Here is a 27,352-nt window from a genome sequence, read left to right on the forward strand (position 1 = left end):
TTGCGGCAATTGTGATGCTAAATCGCAAATCGCTAGCGATTTTGAAATTGCTAGGGTTTGCTAAATAACATAAGAATTGCGGTAGGTATTTTCCACTACCGCGATTTGATTTTTACCAAAGCGCAAAAATTAGGGACTTGCTGAATTGCAGTTGCTAGCGTTTAGCGCAAGCGCTAGTGATTCCTAGTGGAATTCCTGAAAGTTGGAAGGAGCAGAAAGGAATGGTGCAAAACAGGTAAAATGTAACTAGACAATAGCAGTGAAAATGTATCCATATATTTTGCCAGGAGCCCAAGTGTATGTGTGTTAGGCATGCTCAAATAATGACTTCAGATGAAATCCGAATAGGTGTTGTTTTGGATTTCATCCAGTTAATTAAAGCACCTGTGCGGGTGGGCTAGAGGGGGGGTTAATCTTACCCATCAGGCGTCCGTCCCTCGGCACCTCCCACGATGTGTTCCAAGCTTGTCATGTGACCACAAACATTTCCTCCTTCAACCCGGAAGGAAGAAGTGTTTGTAATCATGTGACTGCCGCTTGGACTGCATCATGAGAGGCGCCGAGGGATGGAGCTAAGAAGACGCCTGATGGGTTCGATTAACCCCCCCCCCTCGCCTACCCACACAGGTGATTTACTTAACTGGATGAAATCCGAATAACACCTATTCGGATTTCATCCAAAGTCGTTATTTTAGCATGCCATGTGTGTGTGTGTGTGTGTGTGTGTGTGGAGGGGGGGGGGGGGGGGCGTTGATAACAGCGGGCCTTGGGTGGTAAAAAGTACAAATCCGGCCCTGGATGTAATAGCATCATTACTAGGGACAGTCAAGTTGATGCAAATATTATGCTAATTTATGCACAACGCTGCATTTCATTGGTCCATTGTCAAACTGCATAAATTAGCATAAAATGTATTTCTGCATCTGATTCCCATGTTATTATTATTTTGTATTTATATAGCGCCAAAATATTCTGCTGCGCTTTACAGAGTATATATTGTCTTGTCACTTAATTGTCCTTCAGGGGGGTTCACAGTCTAATTCCTATCATAATCATATGTACATCGTAGTCTAGGGCCAATTTAAGGGGGAAGCGCAGTAACTTATCTGTATATTTTTGGGAGATGGGGGGAACTCAGAGAAAACCTACGCAGACACGGGGAGAACATACAGACTCCATGCAGATAGTGCCCTGGCCCTGGCTGGAATTTGAACCGGGAGGCGGGAGACCAGTGATGAAAGGCCAGAGTCCAATGCTCTATGCTACCATGCTGCCCACAGCTTAGTGGGCATCATAGTAGAATAGAGGACAGCACTCTCTACCATGCTGCCCACTAAGCCACTGTGTTGCCAAAGTTGAATTATTTTGAATCCCATTAGCATAACATTTTCATCAACTTGCATTGATTAGCATCTAACTGACCACCCCTTATTATTACTGTACAAGGTTCTGTACCACAAGTATTAAAAGCACACATATGAAACTTGACTTGAGGCTCATAATAGCTATGCAAAAAAAAACAACAACTGCTGCCTCAAGGTTGACAGAAACACCACCAGATAAGAAGTCCCAGCACAGCAATCTGTAGTTGCCGCTTTCAAAATTGTAGCACTCCTGGTGATGATAATAATGTTGCTTTTGTAAAACACGCAACATGGACATTTGGAAAGTAAAATTATATGTTTATTTACAGGGAGTTCGGCATTAAAGGATAACTGTACTTTGCAATAACATCATACATTCCTGTGTTGAGCAATACAGCTCAATGACAGCCTGTGTCATGTAAACGCATGTCTGTGCCGCTAGGACAGCGTGTGTATGACGGCAGACCTCATGACATCATTCTCATTATTCTCTGTTGGCCGGACATCGGTGCTTAAAGCGGAATGAAACTCAGCATTTCTACTTTGTTCTAATAGATTATTTACAGCATATTCTATACAACCAGCCTTTTTTTTTTTTTTTTTTTTACTAGAACTGCATTCAAAGGGTTAACACAGGCTTTAAAAGCTTCCCTTCCAGCAGAGCTGGCCTCTTCCAAACTTTACATAATGTTGTCTTGTGTTTAATTGTATGGAGTGAGAAATGTAAACAAAGCCTTCTCTCACACTGCCAGCTCTGCTGAACGAAGTCAGACAAGCATAAATGCTTTCTGATGCTTTCTGATTAAGTTAGAGGATGAATAAAGCAGTTATAAATAAAATGCAAAGTCAGCTCTCAGAGTAAAATAAGTGTACTTTAGAAACGTATCATTTCTAAATGAATAATAATACTTATGCACAAAAGCAAATATGCTAACTGTATGGCATATAAAAAACATGTTTTTATTGAATATTATGTCAGGGTTTTATATCACTTAAAGAATAGGATTTCGACAGTCAAATTGCAGAATAACAGTGTTTGAAGAGTCAGTGTACTTATATAATATAACTAGTAGACCCAAGCCCATTTAAAAATGGGCTCTAGGTCTTTTTTCTGCTGCTGCCGCCAGTGTGCATGCGCGCCTGCCGCCGCCGCATGAGCAAAACCCCCACACCCGCCTGCCACGCCCACCTCGCTCGATATCAACCACACAGAGCCCCCCCCTTTCCCTACCTATGATTTATTTGAAAAACTGTGAAGATTTCCTGTGAGAAAGGGGCTATTGGCTACTGATTGGTATGAAGTTCAATCTGAGGTTAAAGTCCCTCTCTCTAAGGCATCTAATATGAAGAGCTAGCAGTTTGGCTCAAGAGATGGGGCTATCAGATGAGATCTGACCAGTGGCGTAGCTAAGAAGCTGTGGGCCCAGATGCAAGTTTTACAATGGGGCCCCCATGCACTCTATACATAACAATTTATACGGCGCACCAAAACCTGCCAATGGCAACCACAGTGTCAGAGGTGCAAGAAGGGGATAGGGAACATTATGTTAATGATCACCACTATTCAAAGTATCTATAGAAGTGACTATTATGAGCACAGGACCAATAGAGAGCTAATACTGTAGTTGAGTGAGGGCCCTTTGGGGCCCCTCTGGCCCAAGGGCCCCGATGCGGTTGCAACCTCTGCAACCCCTATTGCTACGCCCCTGGATCTGGCTAATTCCCAGCACTGCCCCAACAGGGAACCTAAAATCAGACTGCTGGGGCAGCACAGGTTACCTTGGTTTCCATAGATACTCTCATTCCCCACAGCTCACAAAAGAGCTATCACGCCATCTGTTGCCGATAGGAACACCGCAGTGCATTCACACTGCTTAGTATTTCATTGTCTGGCCTGACGGATATACAGAGAAAAAGAAGAAAGCCTTCTACCACAGTATTTTATAGAAATAACACACCTTCTGGGGGGAGAATTGCACATTTCACATCAGTGTGATAGGTATCTTAAAAGGACAATAAAACTATTACGGACCTATTACAGTAGTTCCTATTCCACAGCCAACCTCTCGCGGCAAGCAAGATGAATGGGCCATTTTAAGGCCCAGGAAGTATCTCTTTTACTCAGGTCACCATCTCCGAGAGAATAAAACTGGGAATAAGGACGGCATTCATGCATCGCATGGGCAGCAATATTGCATCGACTTTTACGTTTCAGCTTTATTTATATATAAAGTATTTGATTTGTTGCCACTTAGAAAAATGTTATGGCAAGTCCAGGCTTTTGTTTTCTAGCAATATTTGCACACAACTGCATAGCTCCAAACTATCCTTTTTTTTATTTGGCGATCTATTTATTTTAAAGGCACCCATTAATCCAATAAAGTGAAATTAAACTCAAAATTATTATTTTTTCTCTAAAACATGAAACACAGTAAAAAAAAACAAATATGAAACTTTATAGGACTGCTCTAATGTCTTTTGAAGGTATATTTACACATCACTGACACTCTAACTGTCATAACATTGCTGGTTTCAGGGAAAAATTATCAGATTGACTTGTAATTAAGTAATTACTGACCAAACAAATGAGAACATATATTCTCTGTGTCCCCCTGGATACAGAATTAACCTTTCTACATTGGAATACTTATTAGTCAGGTGTCGGGCAGTTGGGCGCAGGGCGTGCCGAATGGCGGCTCTCCCTGCTGCTGCTAAACTCCCCGGTGGCGTTAAATACTATTTCCCCTCTGAGTTGTAGCAACTCAGAGGGAGATGTAATTCGGGGTCTGGCAATCACCAGATCCCCAAATTACTCTTAGGCACCCCACACAGCATAGCAATAGTGCTATGGCTGCACCCAGCCTTGGCGATGAGTGCAGGGCACCAAAATTAACTGATTTGTCTGCATTGTTTACACAGCATAGAACAGTTCAAGCCAATCAATCTAACTTCTACTTGCCAATCGAACTTCTTATTGTGAACAGACAAGTTAAAAAAAAAAAAAAGCAAATGGGAGGGTCTCACTTGCAGAAAATGCTATCACTGTTAACACAGCAGGTAATTTAAACTCAAGAAACACTAAAAAAAAAAAAAAATAAAGTACATTATAAGGAAGCAAAAATTTATATAAAAAACTGTAATAAGTAATACAAATAGGATATCTTTTTATGTAATGCATACCTGTTCTTTACTTAAAGCGGATCTGAGATGAAAAACTAACTATAACAAGTAACTTGTCTATATATCTTATCTAAAGTTTAGATTGTTTACACAGCAAATCTAGCTGCAAACAGCTTTAATAGAATATGATTATTTCTTCCTGTGATACAAGGACAGCAGCCATGTTGTTTGTAAACATTACACATAGGCAGGCTTATCTGCACCATCAGCACTCAGACTGAAAAAAAAAACTAATCTCCCTCTCCTGCCCCCTCCTCCCCTCTGCCTCTGAAATCTCTGGCTAGTAATACCTCCCCCTCCTCCTGCCCAGACTTAGCTCCCATGAGCCCTTGCTACTGTCTGAAAGTGCCTTGGCTCTCTGAAAACCTGTGGGCGTGGCTTGGTTAGTTTATAGGGAATTAGTGTATTAAAACAACAAAGTATTTGGCTTGAGGAATGCCCTATAAACAATAGGAAAGGAACCCAATTATGCAATGTGTAAAAGTTCATCTCGGATCCACTTTAACAGAAAACCTAAAAGTTCATCTATTAGAGCCCATTTCTGTTGTGTTATTATTATTATACTTGATTTATAAAGTGCCTTACTATGTTTTACATACTTAAAACAACATCATCCTGCTATTGCAAAGTACCATTGTCTTGCTGGACAGACCTCCAGAATTTGCTGTCTCTTTTACGGGGAGGCCATTTTGAATTCTGAAATCCTGGATATGTTATACAGATAAATGTTATACAGAGTCAGTGTTCTTGATTGATATCTGACGGTCATACCAAACATTAAATGGTTATCTTTGTCTCTGTAAGATCCCTTGTCAAAAGTTAGTTTACACTAGGGGGTCACAGCATGGTCAAACATGCAGGCTTTTAGAGACCGAATAAAGTTGTGTGCTTGTGAGATATGAACTAACTTGCCTGGTGGGTGGTTGTACAGCTGTCCCTGACATTGCATAAAGACCTGGCATGCTAGACCTTTAGTGACAGTGGTGCCTGACGGACACCCTAGCCTATTGTTCCCCTCCTCCCCCTCCTCCCTAACTACTCCATCTTGTTCTCTGATATTGTCCCTCCTAACCCCCATGCAAACAGAATAGGGGGTTAGGAGATTGAATGGGGGTTTAGGAGAATGCTTAAAGAGAATCTGTATTGTTAAAATCGCACAAAAGTAAACATACCAGTGCGTTAGGGGACATCTCCTATTACCCTCTGTCACAATTTCGCCGCTCCTCGCCGCATTAAAAGTGGTTAAAAACAGTTTTTAAAAGTTTGTTTATAAACAAACAAAATGGCCACCAAAACAGGAAGTAGGTTGATGTACAGTATGTCCACACATAGAAAATACATTCATACACAAGCAGGCTGTATACACCCTTCCTTTTGAATCTCAAGAGATCATTTGTGTATTTCTTTCCCCCTGCAGCTATCTTCCACTGAAGTGTCAGGCTGTTTCTTCCTGCAGAGTGCAGACAGCTCTGCCTGTATGTAATTCGTCAGTATGTGAAAGCCCAGCCAGCTCAGAGGAGGATTTATCCAGCTTGTAAAAGATAAGAGAGAAGAGAGAAGCTGCCCTAATCTAAATAATACACAGGCAGTGTGCAGAGAGGGGCCTGGAGGGGGGAGATGCATCACAGAACCACAACACTGAAGAACTTGGCAGCCTTCCAGACACAGGCTGACAAGTCTGACAAGAGAGAGATAAGTTGATTTATTACAGAGATGGTGATAGTAGAACGTGCTGCAGTAAGCCAGAACACATTAGAATAGCTTTTGGAACTTGTAGGATGATAAAAAAACAGGATGCAATTTTTGTTACGGAGTCTCTTTAAAGATTGCCCAGATTAGAGATACCCCATTTCTCCATCATCCCCATTTTACTGTTATTTTATATCACTTTTATGGTTTTCTCTTTATTTATAAAGTGCAGCATGACTGAATACCTCTTTATTGATTGCCCATTTGACTGTGGCCAACACCATAGGAAACAATGGAGGAAATGTTTGCTGGGCCCCTCAAAAGTGAAACTTCCTTCTCCTATACTGACTCCCATAGTCTGGACCATCTTACTGGGGTGTAGCCACAATAAAAACTGCTCTGGAGGTGGGGCCCACTGTATCAAAGAAAAGTGAGTCGTTGGGGTCCCCACAGTGCTGGGCCCCTCTGCAGCTGCCTGCTCCTTCTTTAGTTACACCTTTAGCAGGAAATGTTGGTTGTGTGTTGCAAGAAGTTACTCCATTCAAGTGAATAGAGTTTTTAATTGCCACTTTAGTGTAATTATTGTACCCTGATCTCATCTGTGATCAGCAGAGAACAAAATGTAATCTCCCTTTTATAAACAAACAAACACAGACAAACATAGAACATTTATATCGTGCTTTTCTCCTGGCGGACTCAAAGCGACAGAGCTGCAGCCACTAGGACGCGCTCTATAGGCAGTAGCAGTGTTAGGGAAACTTGCCCAAGGTCTCCTACTGAATAGGTGCTGGCTTACTGAACAGGCAGAGCCGAGATTCGAACCCAGGTCTCCTGTGTCAGAGGCAGAGCCCTTAACAGGAGCCACCATCCAGCCACTGCTGGATATTATAAAAGTAGCAGATTTCTGAGAGCAGAAAACACTTTATAAATTGGCCCCATCAAGGCCTACTTTAATTGTATCTTCCTTTCCATCTGTAGCACCGTTTGTGTGTACTAACCACCCCTTGCATTTGCAGCGGCCCCCTTCTAATGCCATGTTCAACCCTCTCTTTCATGTTCAACATTCATGTTCAGCAGCCCCTCCCATTTACAGCTGTATCCATCTTCAGTGTTTTGATCCCCATTGGCCTCCCCATTTAATTTTTCAGCATCCTCTTCTATATGCATCAATCCCGCTTCTATATCCAGCCACACCCTTGGGCAGCAGACGACCTTGGCACGGGCCAATGTGGCCTTTGTAGAAAGACAGCCCTTGACCCCATAATAATGAGCTCACCCGTAATTTAAGTACTCTTTCAGTTGTTCTTACAATGAACATCCATGTGTTTACTTTCTTTGGATTGTAAAGCAATAGGAACTCCTCTGTACATTACTGCATATAGGGAAACACAGCTTCAGCACTGCACATCTCTTTTAATAAATCACCCGCAAGTTTAGCGGATTATAGAGCTGGTTAAAATATGAACAAGGAGGAAAGGGCGAGGAATCATTTTACGTGGGGAAAAAAAGAAAGAAAAAAAAATTGGTATGCAGTTGCAAAGTCCACTAATAAACTGAGCAAAAAGTCATTTACTTTTCCCTGAACTGAAAATAATTATATTAAGAGTGAATCTTGACTTGGAGTGTGCCCTGAAGATCCTCGTCAGCCCAGGCAGGCATTTTGGTAGCGTCTGACATAGTGAGGCATGCAAGCCACGTTCTAAATTGCCGTGAAGTGGAATGGACTCAGCGAAGAGCAGATGGATCGGGGCGTATCCTGTGATGTACACAAGACAAGGGAACAGATGAATACCGTGAGGGGACACCAGGAGAAAAATGCAAAAGACGAGGGCATTTCAACTCATTCATGAATCATCTCCAACTGGTATGAGGGCTGCGAGGCATCATGAATACTCAAACACGCTATTTAAAAATGGATCACTCGTTTCCTGGCCAGATGTGGAGGGAGTAGCGTGTTCTTGATGCCGAATTAACCTGAGTTTGCGAGCGAGGTTTGAGTTGCTGGAATGCTGGCACAACTCTCTTCCAGGCGTGACATCTCCGCATCGGCGGGAGGGATGACGTTTTGTGTTCTGGGCTGGTGGCGTGCTGCTCGTTTATACATGAAATTGAAGAGTATTGTCTATTAAAAATGTATTTCATGTATCTCAGATTCCCATCTGTGAACTCAGATCACACAGAATCTTTTTCATATAGATGAGTAAAGTGCCAACAGTGACCACCATGGCACCGGAAAACGCGTAACCTGTCATAGAAATCAGCAGGAGGAAGGAATTTACAGGGAATATCTGGACATGCATTAAAACAGCGGAACTAAAGTGCTGTGTTTCAAGTTTCCTTTGCACTTCCCTGTGAATACAATGCTGTTTATCTACCACATCTCCCTCATTATCTCCCTCCTTACATGTACATCTATGTCCCGGTGATGATGATACAGCCATCAAATATTCGAACTCCACATGCAGGTTTAACTAATGATGTCTCACTTTCCTGCTGTGGTAAACAAATTTCTATCATGATAAAACTTTTCTGACTTGATAGTTAACATTTAGCTATTTTAGGACCGTGCATAGTAAAATCTTTGCCACAATCGTGGCTGCTTTAAAGCGGAATATAACCCTGCATTTCAACTTTGCTCTGAAACATTATTTACAGCTTATTATATGCAACCAGCATTTTTTTTTTACTAGACCAGCATTGTAAGGGTTACACACAGAGCTTTTAAGTTCCGTGGAGAGAAATGCAGACGCATCCGAAGTTTAGATAGATACATTTAAGTAAACACAATGTAACAAGTGAGGAATGTGAATCACTCTCTCTCTGTGTCCGGGAGCTCCTGCACAGTCAGAGAGTGTGTCAAATTCACCACTTGTTACATTGTGTTTACTTAAATGTATCTATCTAAACTTCGGGTGCGTCTGCATTTCTCTCCACGGAACTTTAAAGCTCTGTGTGTAACCCTTCCAATGCTGGTCTAATAAAAAAAAAATGCTGGTTGCATATAATATGCTGTAAATAATGTTTTAGAGCAAAGTTGAAATGCAGGGTTATATTCCACTTTAAGGGAATCTGGAGTGAAAATAAACTGATGATATAAGGATTTGTATTTGAAGCACAGCTAAGAAATAGAACATTAGTAGCAAAGAAAAGATTCTCATGTTATTTTCAGTACAGGAAAGTTTAAGAAACTTAAGTATGCAAAAGAGCTTCTCTGAGCTTTCCAACCAAATTTGGGTCGGCTACAGTGCTGTTTTCTGAAGTACTTATACATCAAAGAAACAGTGAGAGACATCTTCAGACAAGGTTTTACTGAAGGGAAGTTCAAAGGGTCATTAGCTCTGCTCTGTTTCATGGTTTAAAATACAGAGTGTGGTTTGTAAACTGAAAATATGACAGAATGATGCAGTGTTATAAAAAAAGCTGTATAACTGAAAATACAAATATGAGAGTCTTTCTTTGCTACTCATGTTCTGTGAATTATCTGTACTACATATACAATTCATTATTATATCATAAGGTATTTCTTCACTTCAATGTCAGTGCCTGATGAGGCCTACACTAGCACTGTGACATCATTGTGCTTCTCCACTGGAACTATGCAAGTCATCTGCAATAGCTGAGCTCCATACCATGGTCAGGACTTTCATTGGCTCTTGGCCCTGTGATTACAGTGAGCTAATCATAGTGATTACAAAGTAAAAAAAAAAATGGTAAAGAGGGCTCTGGTCCTTAAAGTGGTCTTAAATTCTGACATAATATTCAATAAAAATGTGTTTTTCTACTTTTTATTACTCATACAGTTATCTTATTTGCTTTTGTGCACAAGTAATATTATCGGTTTACAAATTACAAGTTTCCAAAGTGTAGTTTTTCTTGCCCTGAAAGCTGCCACTGCATTTTATTCTGCTTTTTATTATATATTAAAATCTTCTAATTCTGAACTGTGTGTGTGCCTGAAGCAGAGGCAGCTTATCAGAGAGTGTTTTTACTTGTTACACACACATGTTTCAACATTGGAATGTAAACAAAGATACTGTTATCTCCAGTCTGGATGCGTATTTGAAGCTAAATAGCAGAACAAAGTGCTTTGTTTAACCATTTCAGCGATGTTCTGCAAAATACAATTCTGGGATAGTAGCTTTAAAGCTGTAAGGAATCTTTTAGAGCAAAGTAGAAATGCTGACTTTCAGACCACTTTAAAGGGTTAAAATCATGTGGTCCCCAAACAGTTAAAGCAATCCTGAAAGTAGTGGGGGAAGGTGTGTTTACAGAAATCTCCTCGTGACTAAGGGTGCATACATACATCCACTCTTGGTTTTGAATACTGTAAAATAGATTCACCCACATACCGGAAAAAAATGCTGTGGTGGGTGAAGGGGGGTGATTTTGGTGATCACGAAAATGAATTGGAAAGGGTTAATAACTAGAGATGGTCTATGAGACGATAATTCTGTCTCTCATACACATTTGATGCAAAAGGCATGCACTTTGCACAATTTGTATTACCGTATATATTTGAGTATAAGCTGGCCTGAGTATAAGCTGACCTCACAACTTTTTCCTTGAAAAAAAAAGGAAAAAAAAGACTGACCTGAGTATAAGCCGAGAATAGGAAATGCAGCACCATTTATGATGAAAGGTACTTACTTTGATTGTGCCTTTACTACCTCAACATTCACTGAACTAGAATTTACAGGCAGGTAGTGATTTGGGCAATGAGAAGTGACTATTCCAGATGTGCATTCAAATTTGCATGCAGCTTAGAATTCCCCATCAGAGTGATATTTGTAGTTCACCTGTGTCCCGTCCCCAGGCATGTGAGCCCCTTTCACCAGAGCGGTATTTGCAGCATTTTATTTTAGCCTTCAGCAACAGATGATTTGTATATGGTAAACTCTGTAAAAGACCTTCACTAGTCCAGCTCAAAACATTTCTATATGGCCATACGTCAGCCAGGTTAAGTCATGGTGAGCTGTACTAACCTGGGGGTTTGTGCCTGGTGAGTCCTTAATAGATGTACCGGTATATTCATTTCAGGCAATCCGGTATGCATAGGTGTATTTGCTGAAGCTCTCTTTTCAGCCTCTTATCTCCTGCTACACAGTGCAGCATTCACTCACTGCCGACAGTATTCATCTTTAGCTCTATCACAGGCTATTCTCTATGATGCTATGCAGTGGCACATGTAATTAAGGCGCAACTAGAGGGCATCACAGAGATGAACCTGTGGTAGAGCTAAAGACAAATCCTGTTGGCTGTGAGTGAATGCTGCACTGTGTAAGGATCTGCATATGCCGGGGACTCTCATGGAGGAAACACAATGCGCATACTGCATACCATTCTGGCAGGGGAGCATACATGCGGGGGGATGACACAGGATAAAGGTAAACTAGAAATACTGCTCTGGTGGGGCACATGCCGGGGGATAAGACAAGACCTAGGTGTGCCGCAAATACTTCTCCGGCAAGGGAGGATCACATTCCGAGGGATGGGACAAGACAGCACACAAACAGCAATGACTCAAATATAAGCCGAAACCCCCAATTTTAGGAATCTTTTTTTTAGTCCCAAAAACTCAGCTTATACTTGAGTATATATGGTATGTACAGCACTACAGAAGATGTTGACACCGTAAAAAAAAAAAAATAATAATATGCACCTTGGAATCTTTACTTTGTGCTCATTTTGATTGGACTTGTTCCGAGCTGCATAGCATTTGCATAGAATTTGCTTGCAAGTCAAAAATAGGTAGCATTTCATTGACCATCATTACTGGCAGCTGAGATTAAAATTCTGGTTAGAATCAAGAGAAACGTTTTTTCCTGGCAGGTAAAACTTAACTTTCAGAGTGAAGACTCATTCCTACAAAAGTATGTTCAGAAACTTTAAGTCTTTGGGTGTCTGGGCCTTTCTAGATAACTAATTAGTTACGTTGGTTACATATAAATGCATCACAATAAAATGTGTCTTTCTTTAAAGGGCTTCTAAAAGTGCTTCATTAATTACTTTGTTGTCTTCTTTTCTTCAGGTGGCGAATCTGGCCTGTTCAATTTCTAATAACGAAGATGGGGTGAAATTAGTCCGCATGGCAGCCACTCAGATTGATAGTCTGTGTCCACAGGTACGTGTTATTAACCAGCTGAGCGGTCTGGACGAGCTCAGCTCGTCCAACACCGCCAGCGGCTGCCGCTCAGGCCCTGCTGGGCCGATTTTAACGAAATAAAAAGCAGCACACGCAGCCGGCACTTTGCCAGCCGCGTGTGCTGCCTGATCGCCGCCGCTCTGCGGCGATTCGCCGCGAGCAGCGGCGAAAGAGGGCCCCCCTAGCCGCCTGAGCCCAGCGTAGCCGGAACAAAAAGTTCCGGCCAGCGCTAAGGGCTGGATCGGAGGCGGCTGACGTCAGGACGTCGGCTGACGTCGATGACGTCACTCCGCTCGTCGCTATGGCGACGATATAAGCGAAACAAGGAAGGCCGCTCATTGCGGCCTTCCTTGTTTATTCTGGGCGCCGGAGGCGATCGGAAGATCGCCTCCGGAGCGCCCTCTAGTGGGCTTTCATGCAGCCAACTTTCAGTTGGCTGCATGAAATAGTTTTTTTTTTATTTAAAAAAAACCCTCCCGCAGCCACCCTGGCGATTTAATCAGAACGCCAGGGTGGTTAATTCCTACAACTAACCACTGAACTGAGCTGACCAAACACTGCTGCGGCGGTTATAATGCTGATTAGAGTTGGGCCGAACGGTTCGCCGGCGAACGGGGTTCGCGCGAACTTAGGTGGTTCGCGTGCGGGTACCGCACGCGAACCTTTTGCGGAAGAAGTTCGGTTCGCCCCATAATGCACCTGAGGGTCAACTTTGACCCTCTACATCACAGTCAGCAGGCCCAGTGTAGCCAATTAGGCTACACTAGCCCCTGGAGCCCCACCCCCCCTTATATAAGGCAGGCAGCGGCGGCCATTACGGCCACTCGTGTGCCTGCATTAGTCAGAGTAGGGCGAGCTGCTGCAGACTGTCTCTCAGGGAAAGATTAGTTAGGCTTAACTTCTTCCTGGCTGCATACCTGTTCTGTTCAGTGAGCCCTCAGCCCACTGCATACCTGTACTGTGATCCTGCCACTGCATAGCTGTTCAGTGATCCTGCCACAGCATACCTGTTCTGTTCAGTGAGCCCTCAGCCCACTGCATACCTGTACTGTGATCCTGCCACTGCATAGCTGTTCAGTGATCCTGCCACAGCATACCTGTTCTGTTCAGTGAGCCCTCAGCCCACTGCATACCTGTACTGTGATCCTGCCACTGCATACCTGTTCAGTGATCCTGCCACAGCATACCTGTTCTGTTCAGTGAGCCCTCAGCCCACTGCATACCTGTACTGTGATCCTGCCACTGCATAGCTGTTCAGTGATCCTGCCACAGCATACCTGTTCTGTTCAGTGAGCCCCCAGCCCACTGCATACCTGTACTGTGATCCTGCCACTGCATACCTGTTCAGTGATCCTGCCACAGCATACCTGTTCTGTTCAGTGAGCCCTCAGCCCACTGCATACCTGTACTGTGATCCTGCCACTGCATACCTGTTCAGTGATCCTGCCACAGCATACCTGTTCTGTTCAGTGAGCCCTCAGCCCACTGCATACCTGTACTGTGATCCTGCCACTGCATAGCTGTTCAGTGATCCTGCCACAGCATACCTGTTCTGTTCAGTGAGCCCTCAGCCCACTGCATACCTGTACTGTGATCCTGCCACTGCATACCTGTTCAGTGATCCTGCCACAGCATACCTGTTCTGTTCAGTGAGCCCTCAGCCCACTGCATACCTGTACTGTGATACTGCCACTGCATACCTGTTCAGTGATCCTGCCACAGCATACCTGTTCTGTTCAGTGAGCCCTCAGCCCACTGCATACCTGTACTGTGATCCTGCCACTGCATAGCTGTTCAGTGATCCTGCCACAGCATACCTGTTCTGTTCAGTGAGCCCTCAGCCCACTGCATACCTGTACTGTGATCCTGCCACTGCATAGCTGTTCAGTGATCCTGCCACAGCATACCTGTTCTGTTCAGTGAGCCCCCAGCCCACTGCATACCTGTACTGTGATCCTGCCACTGCATACCTGTTCAGTGATCCTGCCACAGCATACCTGTTCTGTTCAGTGAGCCCTCAGCCCACTGCATACCTGTACTGTGATCCTGCCACTGCATACCTGTTCAGTGATCCTGCCACAGCATACCTGTTCTGTTCAGTGAGCCCTCAGCCCACTGCATACCTGTACTGTGATCCTGCCACTGCATACCTGTTCAGTGATCCTGCCACAGCATACCTGTTCTGTTCAGTGAGCCCTCAGCCCACTGCATACCTGTACTGTGATCCTGCCACTGCATAGCTGTTCAGTGATCCTGCCACTGTATACCTGTTCTGTGAACCCGCCACTGTATACCTGTTCTGTTCAGTGGACCCGCCACTGTATACCTGTTCTGTGAACCCGCCACTGTATACCTGTTCTGTTCAGTGGACCCGCCACTGTATACCTGTTCTGTGAACCCGCCACTGTATACCTGTTCTGTTCAGTGGACCTGCCACTGTATACCTGTTTAGTGAACACGCCACTGCATACCTGTTGTGTTCAGTGAACCTGCCACTGCATACCTGTTCTGTGAACCCGCCACTGTATACCTGTTCTGTTCAGTGGACCCGCCACTGTATACCTGTTCTGTGAACCCGCCACTGTATACCTGTTCTGTTCAGTGGACCTGCCACTGTATACCTGTTTAGTGAACACGCCACTGCATACCTGTTGTGTTCAGTGAACCTGCCACTGCATACCTGTTCTGTGAACCCGCCACTGTATACCTGTTCTGTTCAGTGGACCCGCCACTGTATACCTGTTCTGTTCAGTGGACCTGCCACTGTATACCTGTTCTGTTCAGTGGACCTGCCACTGTATACCTGTTTAGTGAACACGCCACTGCATACCTGTTGTGTTCAGTGAACCCGCCACTGTATACCTGTACTGTTCAGTGAACCCACCGCATCAGTGCGCATACCTGTGCAGTTAAGTGAACCCACCTACCTACGTGAGTGCACGCAGTGTGATATACCACTCCGTGCATACCCGATATGGACAAAACAGGTAGAGGAAGAGGAAGAGGTAGTGGCAGAGGCAGAGGAAGGCCACCCGGCAGGTCTGCGCGAGGTCGTGTAAATGTAATTTCGTGTGGACCTGGCCCACAGTACAGTGCTCGGAAGAAGGCACGTCCCATCACCTCCCAAGATTGTCAGGACGTGGTTGAGTATTTAGCGACACAGAACACCTCATCTTGCTCAGCCACCAGCGCTACTACTAGCACCACTTCCGCTGCATTTGACACTTCGCAAGAATTATTTAGTGGTGGTGAAATCACTGATGCACAGCCATTGTTACAGCCAGATGAATTTTCACCAGCTCATATGTCTGCGTTACGCGACAACACTATGGATGTAACGTGTAAGGAGGATGAAGGACCTACACATTTGGATTTTTCTGAGGCAAGCGAAGCTGGGCAGGATGATTACGATGATGACGATGATAGGGATCCTCTGTATGTTCCCAATAGAGGAGATGAAGAGGGGGACAGTTCAGAGGGGGAGTCAGAGAGTAGTAGGAGGATAGAAGTTGCTGAAAGAAGCTGGGGCAGCTCTTCGTCAGAAACAGCTGGTGGCAGAGTCCGGCACCATGTATCGCCAGATTCGCCACCTATGTACAGCCAGCCAACTTGCCCTTCAGCATCAGCTGCTGAGGTCCCCATAGTGCCCACATCCCAGGGTGGCTCAGCGGTGTGGAAATTTTTTAATGTGTGTGCCTCAGAACGGACCAAAGCCATCTGTTCGCTCTGCCAACAAAAATTGAGCCGTGGAAAGGCCAACACTCACGTAGGGACAAGTGCCTTACGAAGGCACCTGCAGAAAAGGCACAAACAGCAATGGGATGGCCACCTGAGCAAAAGCAGCAGCAGCACACAAAAGCAAAGTCACCCTCCTTCTCCTCTTCCTCCTTCAGGTGCATCATCTGCTTATGCCGCTCTCTCCCTTGCACCTTCACAGGCACCCTCCTCCACTCCGCCTCTGCCCTTGAGCGGTTCCTGCTCCTCTGCCCACAGCAGCAGTCAGGTGTCCGTGAAGGAAATGTTTGAGCGGAAGAAGCCACTTTTGGCCAGTCACCCCCTTGCCCGGCGTCTGACAGCTGGCGTGGCGGAACTGTTAGCTCGCCAGCTGTTACCATACCGGCTGGTGGACTCTGAGGCCTTCCGTAAATTTGTGGCCATCGGAACACCGCAGTGGAAGATGCCAGGCCGCACTTATTTTTCCAGAAAGGCCATACCCCAACTGCACCGTGAAGTTGAGAGGCAAGTGGTGTCATCTCTTGCGAAGAGCGTTGGGTCAAGGGTACACCTGACCACGGATGCCTGGTCTGCCAAGCACGGGCAGGGCCGCTACATTACCTACACAGCCCATTGGGTGAACCTGGTGGTGAACGATGGCAAGCAGAAAGCGGCGGACCAAATTGTGACACCTCCACGGCTTGCAGGCAGGCCTCCTGCCACCTCCTCTCCTCCTGCTACATGCTCTTCGCTGTCCTCCTCCTCCTCCTTGGCTGAGTGGCAGTTCTCCTCTCCAGCTACACAGCCCCAGCTCCGCAGGGCCTATGCTGCATGCCAGGTACGACGGTGTCACGCCATCTTAGACATGGCTTGTCTCAAAGCGGAGAGTCACACTGGAGCAGCTCTCCTGGCTGCTCTTAAGAAACAGGTGGATGAGTGGCTGACCCCGCACCACCTGGAGATAGGCAACGTGGTGTGCGACAACGGCAGCAATCTGCTTGCCGCTTTGCATATGGGGAAGCTGACACACATACCCTGCATGGCACATGTCATGAATCTGGTGGTTCAAAGATTTGTGGCAAAGTACCCTGGCTTAGCGGATGTCCTGAAGCAGGCCAGGAAGTTCTGTGGGCATTTGAGGCGCTCTTACACAGCCATGGCACGATTTGCAGAAATTCAGCGTAAAAACAACATGCCGGTGAGACGCCTCATTTGCGATAGCCCCACTCGCTGGAACTCGACCCTCCTCATGTTCTCCCGCCTGCTAGAACAGAAGAAAGCCGTCACCCAGTACCTCTACAACTGGAGTAGAACGAAACAGTCTGGGAAGATGGGGATGTTCTGGCCCGACAACTGGACAATGATGAAAAATGCATGCAGGCTCATGCGGCCGTTTGAGGAGGTGACCAACCTGGTGAGCCGCAGTGAGGGCACCATCAGCGACTTAATTCCCTACGCGTACTTCTTGGAGCGTGCTGTGCGTAGAGTGGCGGATGAAGCTGCGAATGAGCGTGACCAGGAACCGTTACGGCAGGAACAGGCATGGGACCAATTTTCATCAGACCCAGCTGTTTCCTCAACACCTGCGGCAGCACAGAGGGGGGAGGAGGAGGAAGAAGAGAGGTCATGTGCAGAAGATGAGTCAGACTCAGAGGATGATGAGCAAGGTGTTTCTTTGGGGGAGGAGGAGGAGGAGGAGGGGACAGCGGCAGGAGAACAACCGCAGCAGGCGTCGCAGGGGGCTTGTGCTGCGCAACCTTCCCGTGGTATTGTTCGCGGCTGGGGGGAGGAGGTTGACTTACCTGACGTCACTGAGGAAGAGCAAGAGGAGATGGAGGGTACTGGATCCGACTTTGTGCAGATGTCGTCTTTTATGCTGTCCTGCCTGTTGAGGGACCCCCGTATAAAAAACCTCAAGGGGAATGAGCTGTACTGGGTGGCCACACTACTAGACCCTCGGTACAGGCACAAAGTGGCGGACCTGTTACCAACTCACCGGAAGGTGGAAAGGATGCAGCACATGCAGAACCAGCTGTCAACTATGCTTTACAATGCCTTTAAGGGTGATGTGACGGCACAACGCCAGCAAGGTACCACTGCCACTAATCCTCCTCCCGTGTCCACGCAGTCAAAGACAGGACGCTCCAGCGATCTCATGGTGATGTCGGACATGCGGACGTTCTTTAGTCCAACGCCTCGCCGTAGCCCTTCCGGATCCACCCTCCACCAACGCCTGGAACGGCAGGTAGCCGACTACCTGGCCTTAAGTGTGGATGTAGACACTGCTGTGAACAGCGATGAGGAACCCTTGAACTACTGGGTGCGCAGGCTTGACCTGTGGCCAGAGCTGTCCCAATTTGCCATCCAACTTCTCTCCTGCCCTGCCGCAAGCGTCCTCTCAGAAAGGACCTTCAGCGCAGCTGGAGGCATTGTCACAGAGAAGAGAAGTCGCCTAAGTCACAAAAGTGTTAAGTACCTCACCTTTATAAAAATGAATGAGGCATGGATCCCGGAGGGCTGCTGCCCGCCCCAAGACTAAGTCAGTCCCCGCACATACAGCATCTCTGCCTGCACGCCGTGTGACTGGCTGCCTGGCCTGCCCCAAGAAGACTAAGTCGCTCCCAGTCCCTCCACACAGCATGTCTGCCTGCAGGCCGCTTCACTACCTTCTCCGCCACCACCAACAGGGTCCGGGACTCCAGGCGGATTGCTGAATTTTTTAGGCCGCTGCTAGCAGCGGCCGCTGTAATAATTTTTCGGGTGCGTGTACATGACTGCCTAATTTTTCTGGCTGCACTGCGGGCAGCTGCAACAACAAAAGAAAAGGCATGAACATGCGCCCATTCCCCTTCGTGATCATTACCTTGCCGTGGTGAAGGGGCTTGCGTATCACAATGGAGCAATGACCGGCGCCTAGATGAGTGTCTCGGGGGGCACACCCACGATAATAAGGTCGTTGCCTCATTGTGGTCAGACCAAATTTGATCAGCTGGACAGTCACTGTTCTGTCATTCAGCTACATCAGCCAGGTGACTGACCATATGGGCTGTAAAGCCACCAAAACCTGCACTCTCGCCATGGTGCGCACCAGTCCAGCACGGCCGTCACTACACAAACAGCTGTTTGCGGTGCGTTACACGATGAGTTTGGTGCGTCAGTGTGAAGCAGTACCTTAATTACACTACCTGATTGATGTATACACATGCAAGATGTTTGAAAGCACTTTAGGCCTGTCATTTAACATTCAATGTGATTTCTGCCCTTAAAACGCTGCTTTGCGTCAAATCCAGATTTTTCCCGGGGACTTTTGGCATGTATCCCACTCCGCCATCCCCCCCTCCAGGTGTTAGACCCCTTGAAACATCTTTTCCATCACTTTTGTGGCCAGCATAATTAATTTTTTTTTTCAAAGTTCGCATCCCCATTGAAGTCTATTGCGGTTCGCGAACTTTAACGCAAACCGAACCTTTCGCGAAAGTTCGCGAACCCGGTTCGCGAACCGAAAATCGGAGGTTCGGCCCAACCCTAATGCTGATATCCCCGTATGAATCCACTCGACCACATAACTCATTCATGCCATTATTTATTATTTAATCATTATTTAATTATTTATGGACTCTACTTTGCAATGTGAGCAGTCCTTAGCTACCTGGCTAATGACATAGTCAAAGCAAAAGTACAATTTAGGCAACATTCACAGTGGGGTATTGCGGAGTGGCTTAGTGGCCGAATTGTAATGCAGAAAGCTGCACTGCAATGCGATGTTCACAGTGTGGTCTAAGGGTGTCCGGCATCCCAACGCACTGCAAGCAGTGCGTTACCGCAAAACATGTGCGTTAACAGTGACACCCAGGCCCGGATTTATCTCACAGGTGCCTATAGGCACATATGTCCTGGCTACTTAGACTCCACCCTCCATGGACCTACATAAATCCTGCCGAACTGCACCACAAGTGTGCTGGATGTCCCAGCTGTCACTTCTCCCTTGCCGGTCATCGGTAGCTAGAGGTGCCCACAAGTATTAGGTAGCTAGAGGAACCTCAGTATTAAGTAGCTTGAGGTGCCCCCAAGTATTAGGTAGCTAGAGGAACCTCAGTATTAAGTAGCTAGAGGTGCCCCCAAGTATTAGGTAGCTAGAGGAACCTCAGTATTAAGTAGATAGAGGTGCCCCCAAGTATTAGGTAGCTAGAGGAACCTCAGTATTAAGTAGCTAGAGGTGCCCCCAAGTATTAGGTAGCTAGAGGAACCTCAGTATTAAGTAGATAGAGGTGCCCCCAAGTATTAGGTAGCTAGAGGAACCTCAGTCTTAAGTAGCTAGAGGTGCATCTGCCTGAAGGGAGATCTCACCAGTGGAATACTGAGAGCAGGGTGAGCAACATCATTTACACTCTCAATAGGACTCTGCATAGGTAAGCAGAGAGGGAGGTGCTTGGGGAGGGGAGTGAGCTGCCTTTCCACCATTGGGTGCCTGTAGGCACGTGCCTACAGTGTTTTATGGTAAATCCATCCCTGGTGACACTTCCTTTTCATTGACTGTATGGTTTACTGTATGAAACGCAACACGCAGAAGGCACTTTTTGCATTCCATTGTGTTGCGTTCCTGCTTTTACAAGGAACGCAATGCAATGCCCACTGTTAACTTAACCTCACTATTTGCTGTAAAAAAAATGATGTACAAACAAAAAAAAAAAATCCCCAATAAGTTAACTACCAGCATGTGGATACAAGTTGTGGGTGATAAAAAATTGCACCCTACAGGAGGAAAAAACAGAGCCCAAATGGTGCAGTATGTCACAGTAGTGGGAAAATATTGTAAGAGTGGAGGTAGATTATACTCACAAAGGTGGGTTGCAGAAGGGCAACCAACCAATTTCCCCTATATATTACTACCACTACGTGCAGTATCTTATTGGCTGTGAACAAAACCACATACAGTAGGGTCCTGATTAACCAGAACTCGGGCATCCAGCAGTCTCAACTAACCGGCATGCCAGGCAGGTAGTGAATAGCGTAATTGCCTAATTACGATTACGCAAAATTTCACGTAATTCGCAAAATTAGGATTATGGCCGTAATCTTACATTCATAATTTCACTTAATTATGCAAAATGTCGAGTTTATGTGGAATCTCGTAATTACCACCTTTTTTGTAATTATGATCATTTTCATAACGCAAATAAATCGGAATTTTCATTTTTAGTGTGTAAATTTGGTCGTTCTCAAAATTATGTCCCAGTCCAGAGCCTCCTGATGCATTTAAAGTGACAGCATGTGCAGGGATTTTGCCTTATCACATATTGCAAGGCCCAAAACCAAGTGTCTCAGCATGCATGACCGCTAAGTGCACCTTCACAAAGAGTACCTGTCTTAGAAGTGGCTGCAGGTAGAGCCTCCTGATGCATTTAAAGCGACAGCACGAGCAGGGACTTTTGCACTATCAGTAACTGCAATCAATGAGAGACTTTCCTGAGTTTAGTAATTAAATTTTTTATAGTAAATATGCAAATTTAAGTAATTAAGTCCATTTTCATAATCAAAATATTTGTTTCTATAGAAAACACAAAATTATGAAATTTCGCGTTAAACACAAATTTGCACTGAAACCAAAATTATGTGACGGAAATTTTGCTTATGGAATTCCAAATTACTGTTTGTATAGCAATTACAAAATTAAAAATTTGTGACGTAGTGGCAAAATTTGCGTCCGTAATAACAGAAACATGAAATTACACAAATTTAAGCTCAACACTACTGGCAGGACACAATGGGGACATTCATAACTAACTTTGAGCAGTGGTGTGCAGAAAAAAAAACGACTTATGCATCCTCCAGGTGCCATCCTTTTCACTTCTTGCAGCTGCTGTGTGATGTTCACTTATGGCTTTCTGGGTTGTCACCTGACCTACATCGGGTCACATGACACATCAAAGCCGTCCACTGAGAATGCCGCACAGCAGCTAGGAGCTGTAACACGTGAAAAGGAAAGGGCTCGGAGGATATGTAAATAGTTTCTGCTGCTCACCGCAGTGAATCCCTTGGGGGGAGGTTAATATTATTTTAACGTGACTTCTCAAGCAACCGGCAAGCACTAGATACTGTATACTGTACAAAATGGATATTGCACTCTATAAGGTAGTGTTTAACAATACTAAAGGGAACCTAAACTGAGGAGGCTATGGATTTTTCATTTTAAAATAATAACAGTTCCCTGACTCTCCTGCTGATCCTGTGTCTCTAATACTTTCAGCCACAGCCCCTGAACAAGCATGCAGCTCAGGTGCTCTGACTGAAGTCAGACTGGATTGGCTGCATGCTTATTTCAGGTCTAGAATCAGCCACCACTGCAGCCAAAGAGATCAGCAGGACTGCCAGGCAACTGGTATTGTTTAAAAGGAAACATCCATATCCTTCTTAGTTTAGGTTCCCTTTAAGAAGAAAAAGGGTTGTCCTACCTTAACTACTTTCGGACCGCAATGATTGAAATCTACGCCCTGTTTTGGTGGCTACCCTGTCTATCTACGTAAGCCGCTCCCATAGGCTTACATTTATAGGCAGGGTCAGGAGCCAATGAAAGCCACTCCTGACCGGCTCACAGGAACTCTGCCGTCATAGCGATGGCAGAGTGGGTGGACCAGGTTCCTGACATGTGGGGGTGATGGCGGTTGCGGCGGGTATGTGCAGTGATTCCTCGTTTTCCATCAGGATTCCGCCATTTCTGGTACCAGCAGTCTCTGGTCCTTAAGGGGGCAGAGACCGCTGGTACTTAAATGATTAAGGATATCTTATAAAGATCAAATAACCATTTGTGGTTCAGGACAGTGGCACCCGGAAGCAAAACAATTCTTCTATCAGGCACTAATACTGACCTGAGGAAGCGGCTCTGACACGAAACGCATTGTCAAGTGCATTAATAAACGTTTTTGAATTTTATCCTGAATCACACATTATTTGATCTTAATGTATCCTTAAAGAGAATCTTTACTGTGAAAATCTTACATAAATAAAAGTACCAGCCTGTTTGTTGTCTTCTCCTAGCCCCCTCTGTTACATTTTTGCCGCTCCCGTTGCTTTCCTGGTGATAATATCACTGTTTTATTCATTGTTTTTGTAAACAATGAAGATGGTCGCCAAACAGGAAATACATCATCAGAGCAGGTGCCTGTTTGCAGAGGCTCCTCTCAAATAGGACTTGATTGCTGGAATGTTACTCCAAGTGTTGCCTTAGCTGTTTGTCTGAGCTCTGCACTGATTTCTCTGCACTCACAGCTGTTTGGAATGTTTCAGCTCCACAAGCCTTGCAGAGATGCTGGCTGTGAGCAGAGACATATTGTGACTCATACAAACACTGGAGAGCCTGCAGGGGGCATGCAGGGGGTGTGCATAACTTCTCTTTATCACAGCAGAGACAGTGCTTTCCTCTTTGGCTCGACAAGGCTTGACAAAGGAAAGAAGATTAGATATACTACAGAGACAGTGCAACTAGAAAAGATTGCAGCAATCCAGACCACATTAGAACAGGTATAGGAACTTGTAGGATAGAAGAAATAAGGCTGAACATTTTGTTACGGAATCTCTTTAAGGTAGGACAAGCCAGTAATAAGCAGAAGCTTCCTTGTTGACTGTTGTCATTTTCAATAATGGTTCTGATTGGTGGATATGGGGTTATCCAGAAGGAAGGAGGTGGATTCAGCATACAAGTACTGGGGGCCATCATTGATAATGTGATTTTTCAGGGGTACCAGCAGTGAGAGAGGAGGCACACAGCAGCAGGTCAAGCTGAACCTGACAGGCAGAGGATTTATTGTAGTCGGACACACACTTAAAGCGGAATATAACCCTGCAATTTAACTTTGCTCTAAAACATTATTTACAGTATATTATATGCAACCAGCATTTTTTTTTTACTAGACCAGCATTGGAAGGGTTACACAGGGCTTTAAAGTCCCTGGAGATTTCTGCAGACGCATTCCGAACTTGAGTGAGATACTTTTTGTTTACATAAATGTATCTAAGTGTTTATTGTGACTTATCTCTCTCACTGAGAAGGAGTTGGAGGACAGCCAAAGAGTGTGTAACATTTCTAAATATATACATATAACTAAATAGAATGTAACTATCTGAACCTCTGCACGGAACTTAAAACCTCTGTGTTTAACCCTTCCAATGCTGGTCTAGTAAAAAAAAAAATGCTTTTTGCATATAATATGCTGCAAATAATGTTTTAGAGCAAAGTTGAAATGCAGGGTTATATTCCGCTTTAAGACAAATCTGGCCAAAAATGATTACACTACGCACTATTTGCCACTGAATCCAACCAACAACAGATGAACTAGGAATCCCAGTAATACAGTAAATTAGCTACAAGTAGGAGTGTGTGTGCTTAATCCTAGTTAGCCGATCAGTTAGTAGTAGGGGCGTATCTGGGTAATATAGAGCCTATGGCAAACACTGTGCCGCCCCCCCCCCCCTTCCCTGGTCAGAACCCCCCTCCCCTTATAAACACTTTCTTGCGTACATGTGTTATGGTTGCCTTCATTTCTGGGCTTGGGATAATGCTGAAGTTACTTTTTTAGAAAGATTCTTATTCCCTCTCTGCCCTCTTTTCTAACACTTAGCCAATTGCACCCTACATACATAAGTTTAGTAGCCATGTGGCTCCAGATAACAGAAATATTGTGATCTGAGGTTTGAGTGGTGCGGAGGCACAGGGGCAGGCATGGCAGCACAGCACAGGAGCAGGCATAGCAGCACAGCACAAAAGCAGGCATTGCGCCCATGGTGCTATGGCACCCATGGCATGAGCCATGCCTGCTCTAGATACTCCTTTGTTAGGAGCCGATCGATCAGCTAGTACATACAGTTTAGTTATACTAGCCGATTGGCTATTACAGCTAAGTTCCCAGAATCTGGCATCCCCAGTGATTGCCTTATGATACATGTGCTTGCCTGTTGCTTAAGCAATCAGCCTAAGAAGCACCCCCCTGTGCAGCATGAAATACTTACCGAGTGTCCAGCACCGTCTTCTAACCATCCTGTAGCTCCTAGTGGCTTTCCGACATCCTCCATGCCTGAATCCATGCAGTTAGCGGAGGATAAGTTAGTTTCATTTGTAGGATGGCGTCTTCTTGTTAAAGTGGTGAGAGAGGTGAGTGATGCATGGAGGTTGCCATATTTATTTCTTTTTAAGCAATACCTGTTGCCTGGCTGTCTTGCTGATCCTCAGCCTCTTATACTTTCGGCCTCATACCTCCCAATTTTTTGAGATAAGAAAGAGGGACACATAAATGATGCCTCTGCCATGCCCCCGGTACACCCCTGATCACGCCCCTGACACACCCCTAGTCATGCATACCATAAAGATTTAATATGAAAAATATGTTGTTTTATGATTCAAAACACACTGGTCCTTTCTATCCTGGTTCATTTTCCTTCATACTAACATTTAAGATTTGAAAATAGGAAATATATCAATTTAAAGGATAGGTTTAAAGTTTAGAGTCAATTGACCGTTTCAGCCCACGGGTATTTTTCAACTTATGCATCAGAGCAATTTTCACATCCCATTCATTCGCCAATAACTTTATCACTAATTATTACAATTAATTGGTCTATATTGTCTTTTTTTCCGCTGCTTTCTTTGGGTGGTACATTTTGCTAAGAATTATTTTTTTCTAAATGCATTTTTAGAGGAATATTAAGAAAAAAATGGAGAAAAAATCATTACTCTTCAGATTTCGGCCATTATAGCTTTAAAATAATACATGCTACCATAATTAAAACCCACATATTTTATTTGCCCATTTGTCCTGGTCATTACACAATTTTAATTATGTCCCTATCACAATGTATGGCACCAATATTTTATTTGGAAATAAATGTGCATGTTTTCAGTTTTGCATCCATCACTATTTACAAGTTTATAATTTAAAAAAAGGTTCGTAATATACCCTCTTCACATGCATATTAAAAAAAGTTCAGACCCTTAGTTAATTATTTATGTTGTTTTTTGTTGTTGCTGTAATTTTTTTTTTTTCATTAAAAATTTTATTTGAGTAATTTTTGGTGTGGGAGGTAATCAGTTAATTTTAAATGTAAAAATGTGGGTTTTTGTATAAAAAATGTATGTAGATGTAGTTTTACTATTTGGCCACACGAAGGCCACAGTGAGATTTTTTGTTTTAAGTCCTGGAAGCGAAGTGCTCGCTTCCAGGAAGTACAAGGAGGAGAGGAAACTTTTTTTTTTTATCAGAAAGACGGCAATTTCTGATAAGAAGCCATCGGTCCTGCTACCAGGGACTTAGATCAATGTATCATTCACTGTTCTCCGGGTTAACAGCAGCGCTACAGCAGCTGCCTGGACGTGACAATCGCGTCCAGGTGGCTTAAATGGTTAATCACATTTTTCAGTAGAAAAATACATACATTTACATAGATGTGTATATCAGTCCTGAAAGAGGAAGAGAAGGACAGTTGGGAGTTATGGACCCTGAACAAGCATGCAGCAGATCAGATGTTTCTGACAATATTAGATTAGCTACATGCTTGTTTCTGGTGTATTTCAGACACTACTGCAGCCAAATAGATCAGCAGGGCCATCAGGAAACGTATCATTTAAAAGGAAACAAATATGGCAGCCTCCATATCGCTCTCACCTCGGGTTCACTTTAAGGGGTTGTTTGTTGCTTTTCTCTGTTCGTCTTGCCTGCATTAGTATGCATGTATAATTTGTGACTTGCCAATGTATGCATTTGGTCATGGAAGATCCATTGTAGAATCCCAACTATACATTGCAATGCAGTGCTTTTATAAACCTTCATTAACGCTAAGTATGTGTGGTTACTTTCATGCTGTAGACAGGAGCATAAGCACAATGAGAAACAAGAGTCCTTGGTGGAAGACAGTTGAAAGACCTGACTCTTTTGTTCACTATTGTTATTGTGAGACATGTTTTTACAAATGTAATGTGTGATGATATGCCAGAACAGTGATATATAGCCATGCTTCTCTGCCTGGTAAGAGATTATGGGGGTTGTCTTATTTCACTAATTTCTCATTATCTGTCTTAACTCTTTCTAATCCTATGTATATGGACTATGTTGGACATAGGCCTCTTCCAGCTTAGGTCCAATGTCGGACATGGTCAGACATAGGAAAAATGTCTGCCACTAGTGGGCAGCACCTTTGGATCAAAGCATCAGAATGAGTCTGACACTTTGATCACGGCCGACCCCATGCTCTGCACCACTTAATTTAAATATTACAA

General features: G+C 44.6%; 1 protein-coding gene across 17 annotated transcripts in view; it reads left to right on the plus strand.

Moving 5' to 3' along the window:
- Nucleotides 1–27,352, plus strand: part of CTNNA2 (catenin alpha 2) — a 3,078,224-nt gene that overhangs the window by 2,686,088 nt on the left and 364,784 nt on the right. For all 17 annotated transcript variants that reach the window (XM_068274961.1, XM_068274945.1, XM_068274955.1 and 14 more), the window contains one exon: nt 12,262–12,354. In XM_068274961.1, the coding sequence (XP_068131062.1) occupies nt 12,262–12,354 (93 nt within the window). The remainder of the gene's footprint in view (nt 1–12,261; nt 12,355–27,352) is intronic.

The sequence above is a fragment of the Hyperolius riggenbachi genome, chromosome 1 (assembly GCF_040937935.1).
Source record: "Hyperolius riggenbachi isolate aHypRig1 chromosome 1, aHypRig1.pri, whole genome shotgun sequence".
NCBI classification, from domain to species: Eukaryota; Metazoa; Chordata; class Amphibia; order Anura; family Hyperoliidae; genus Hyperolius; species Hyperolius riggenbachi.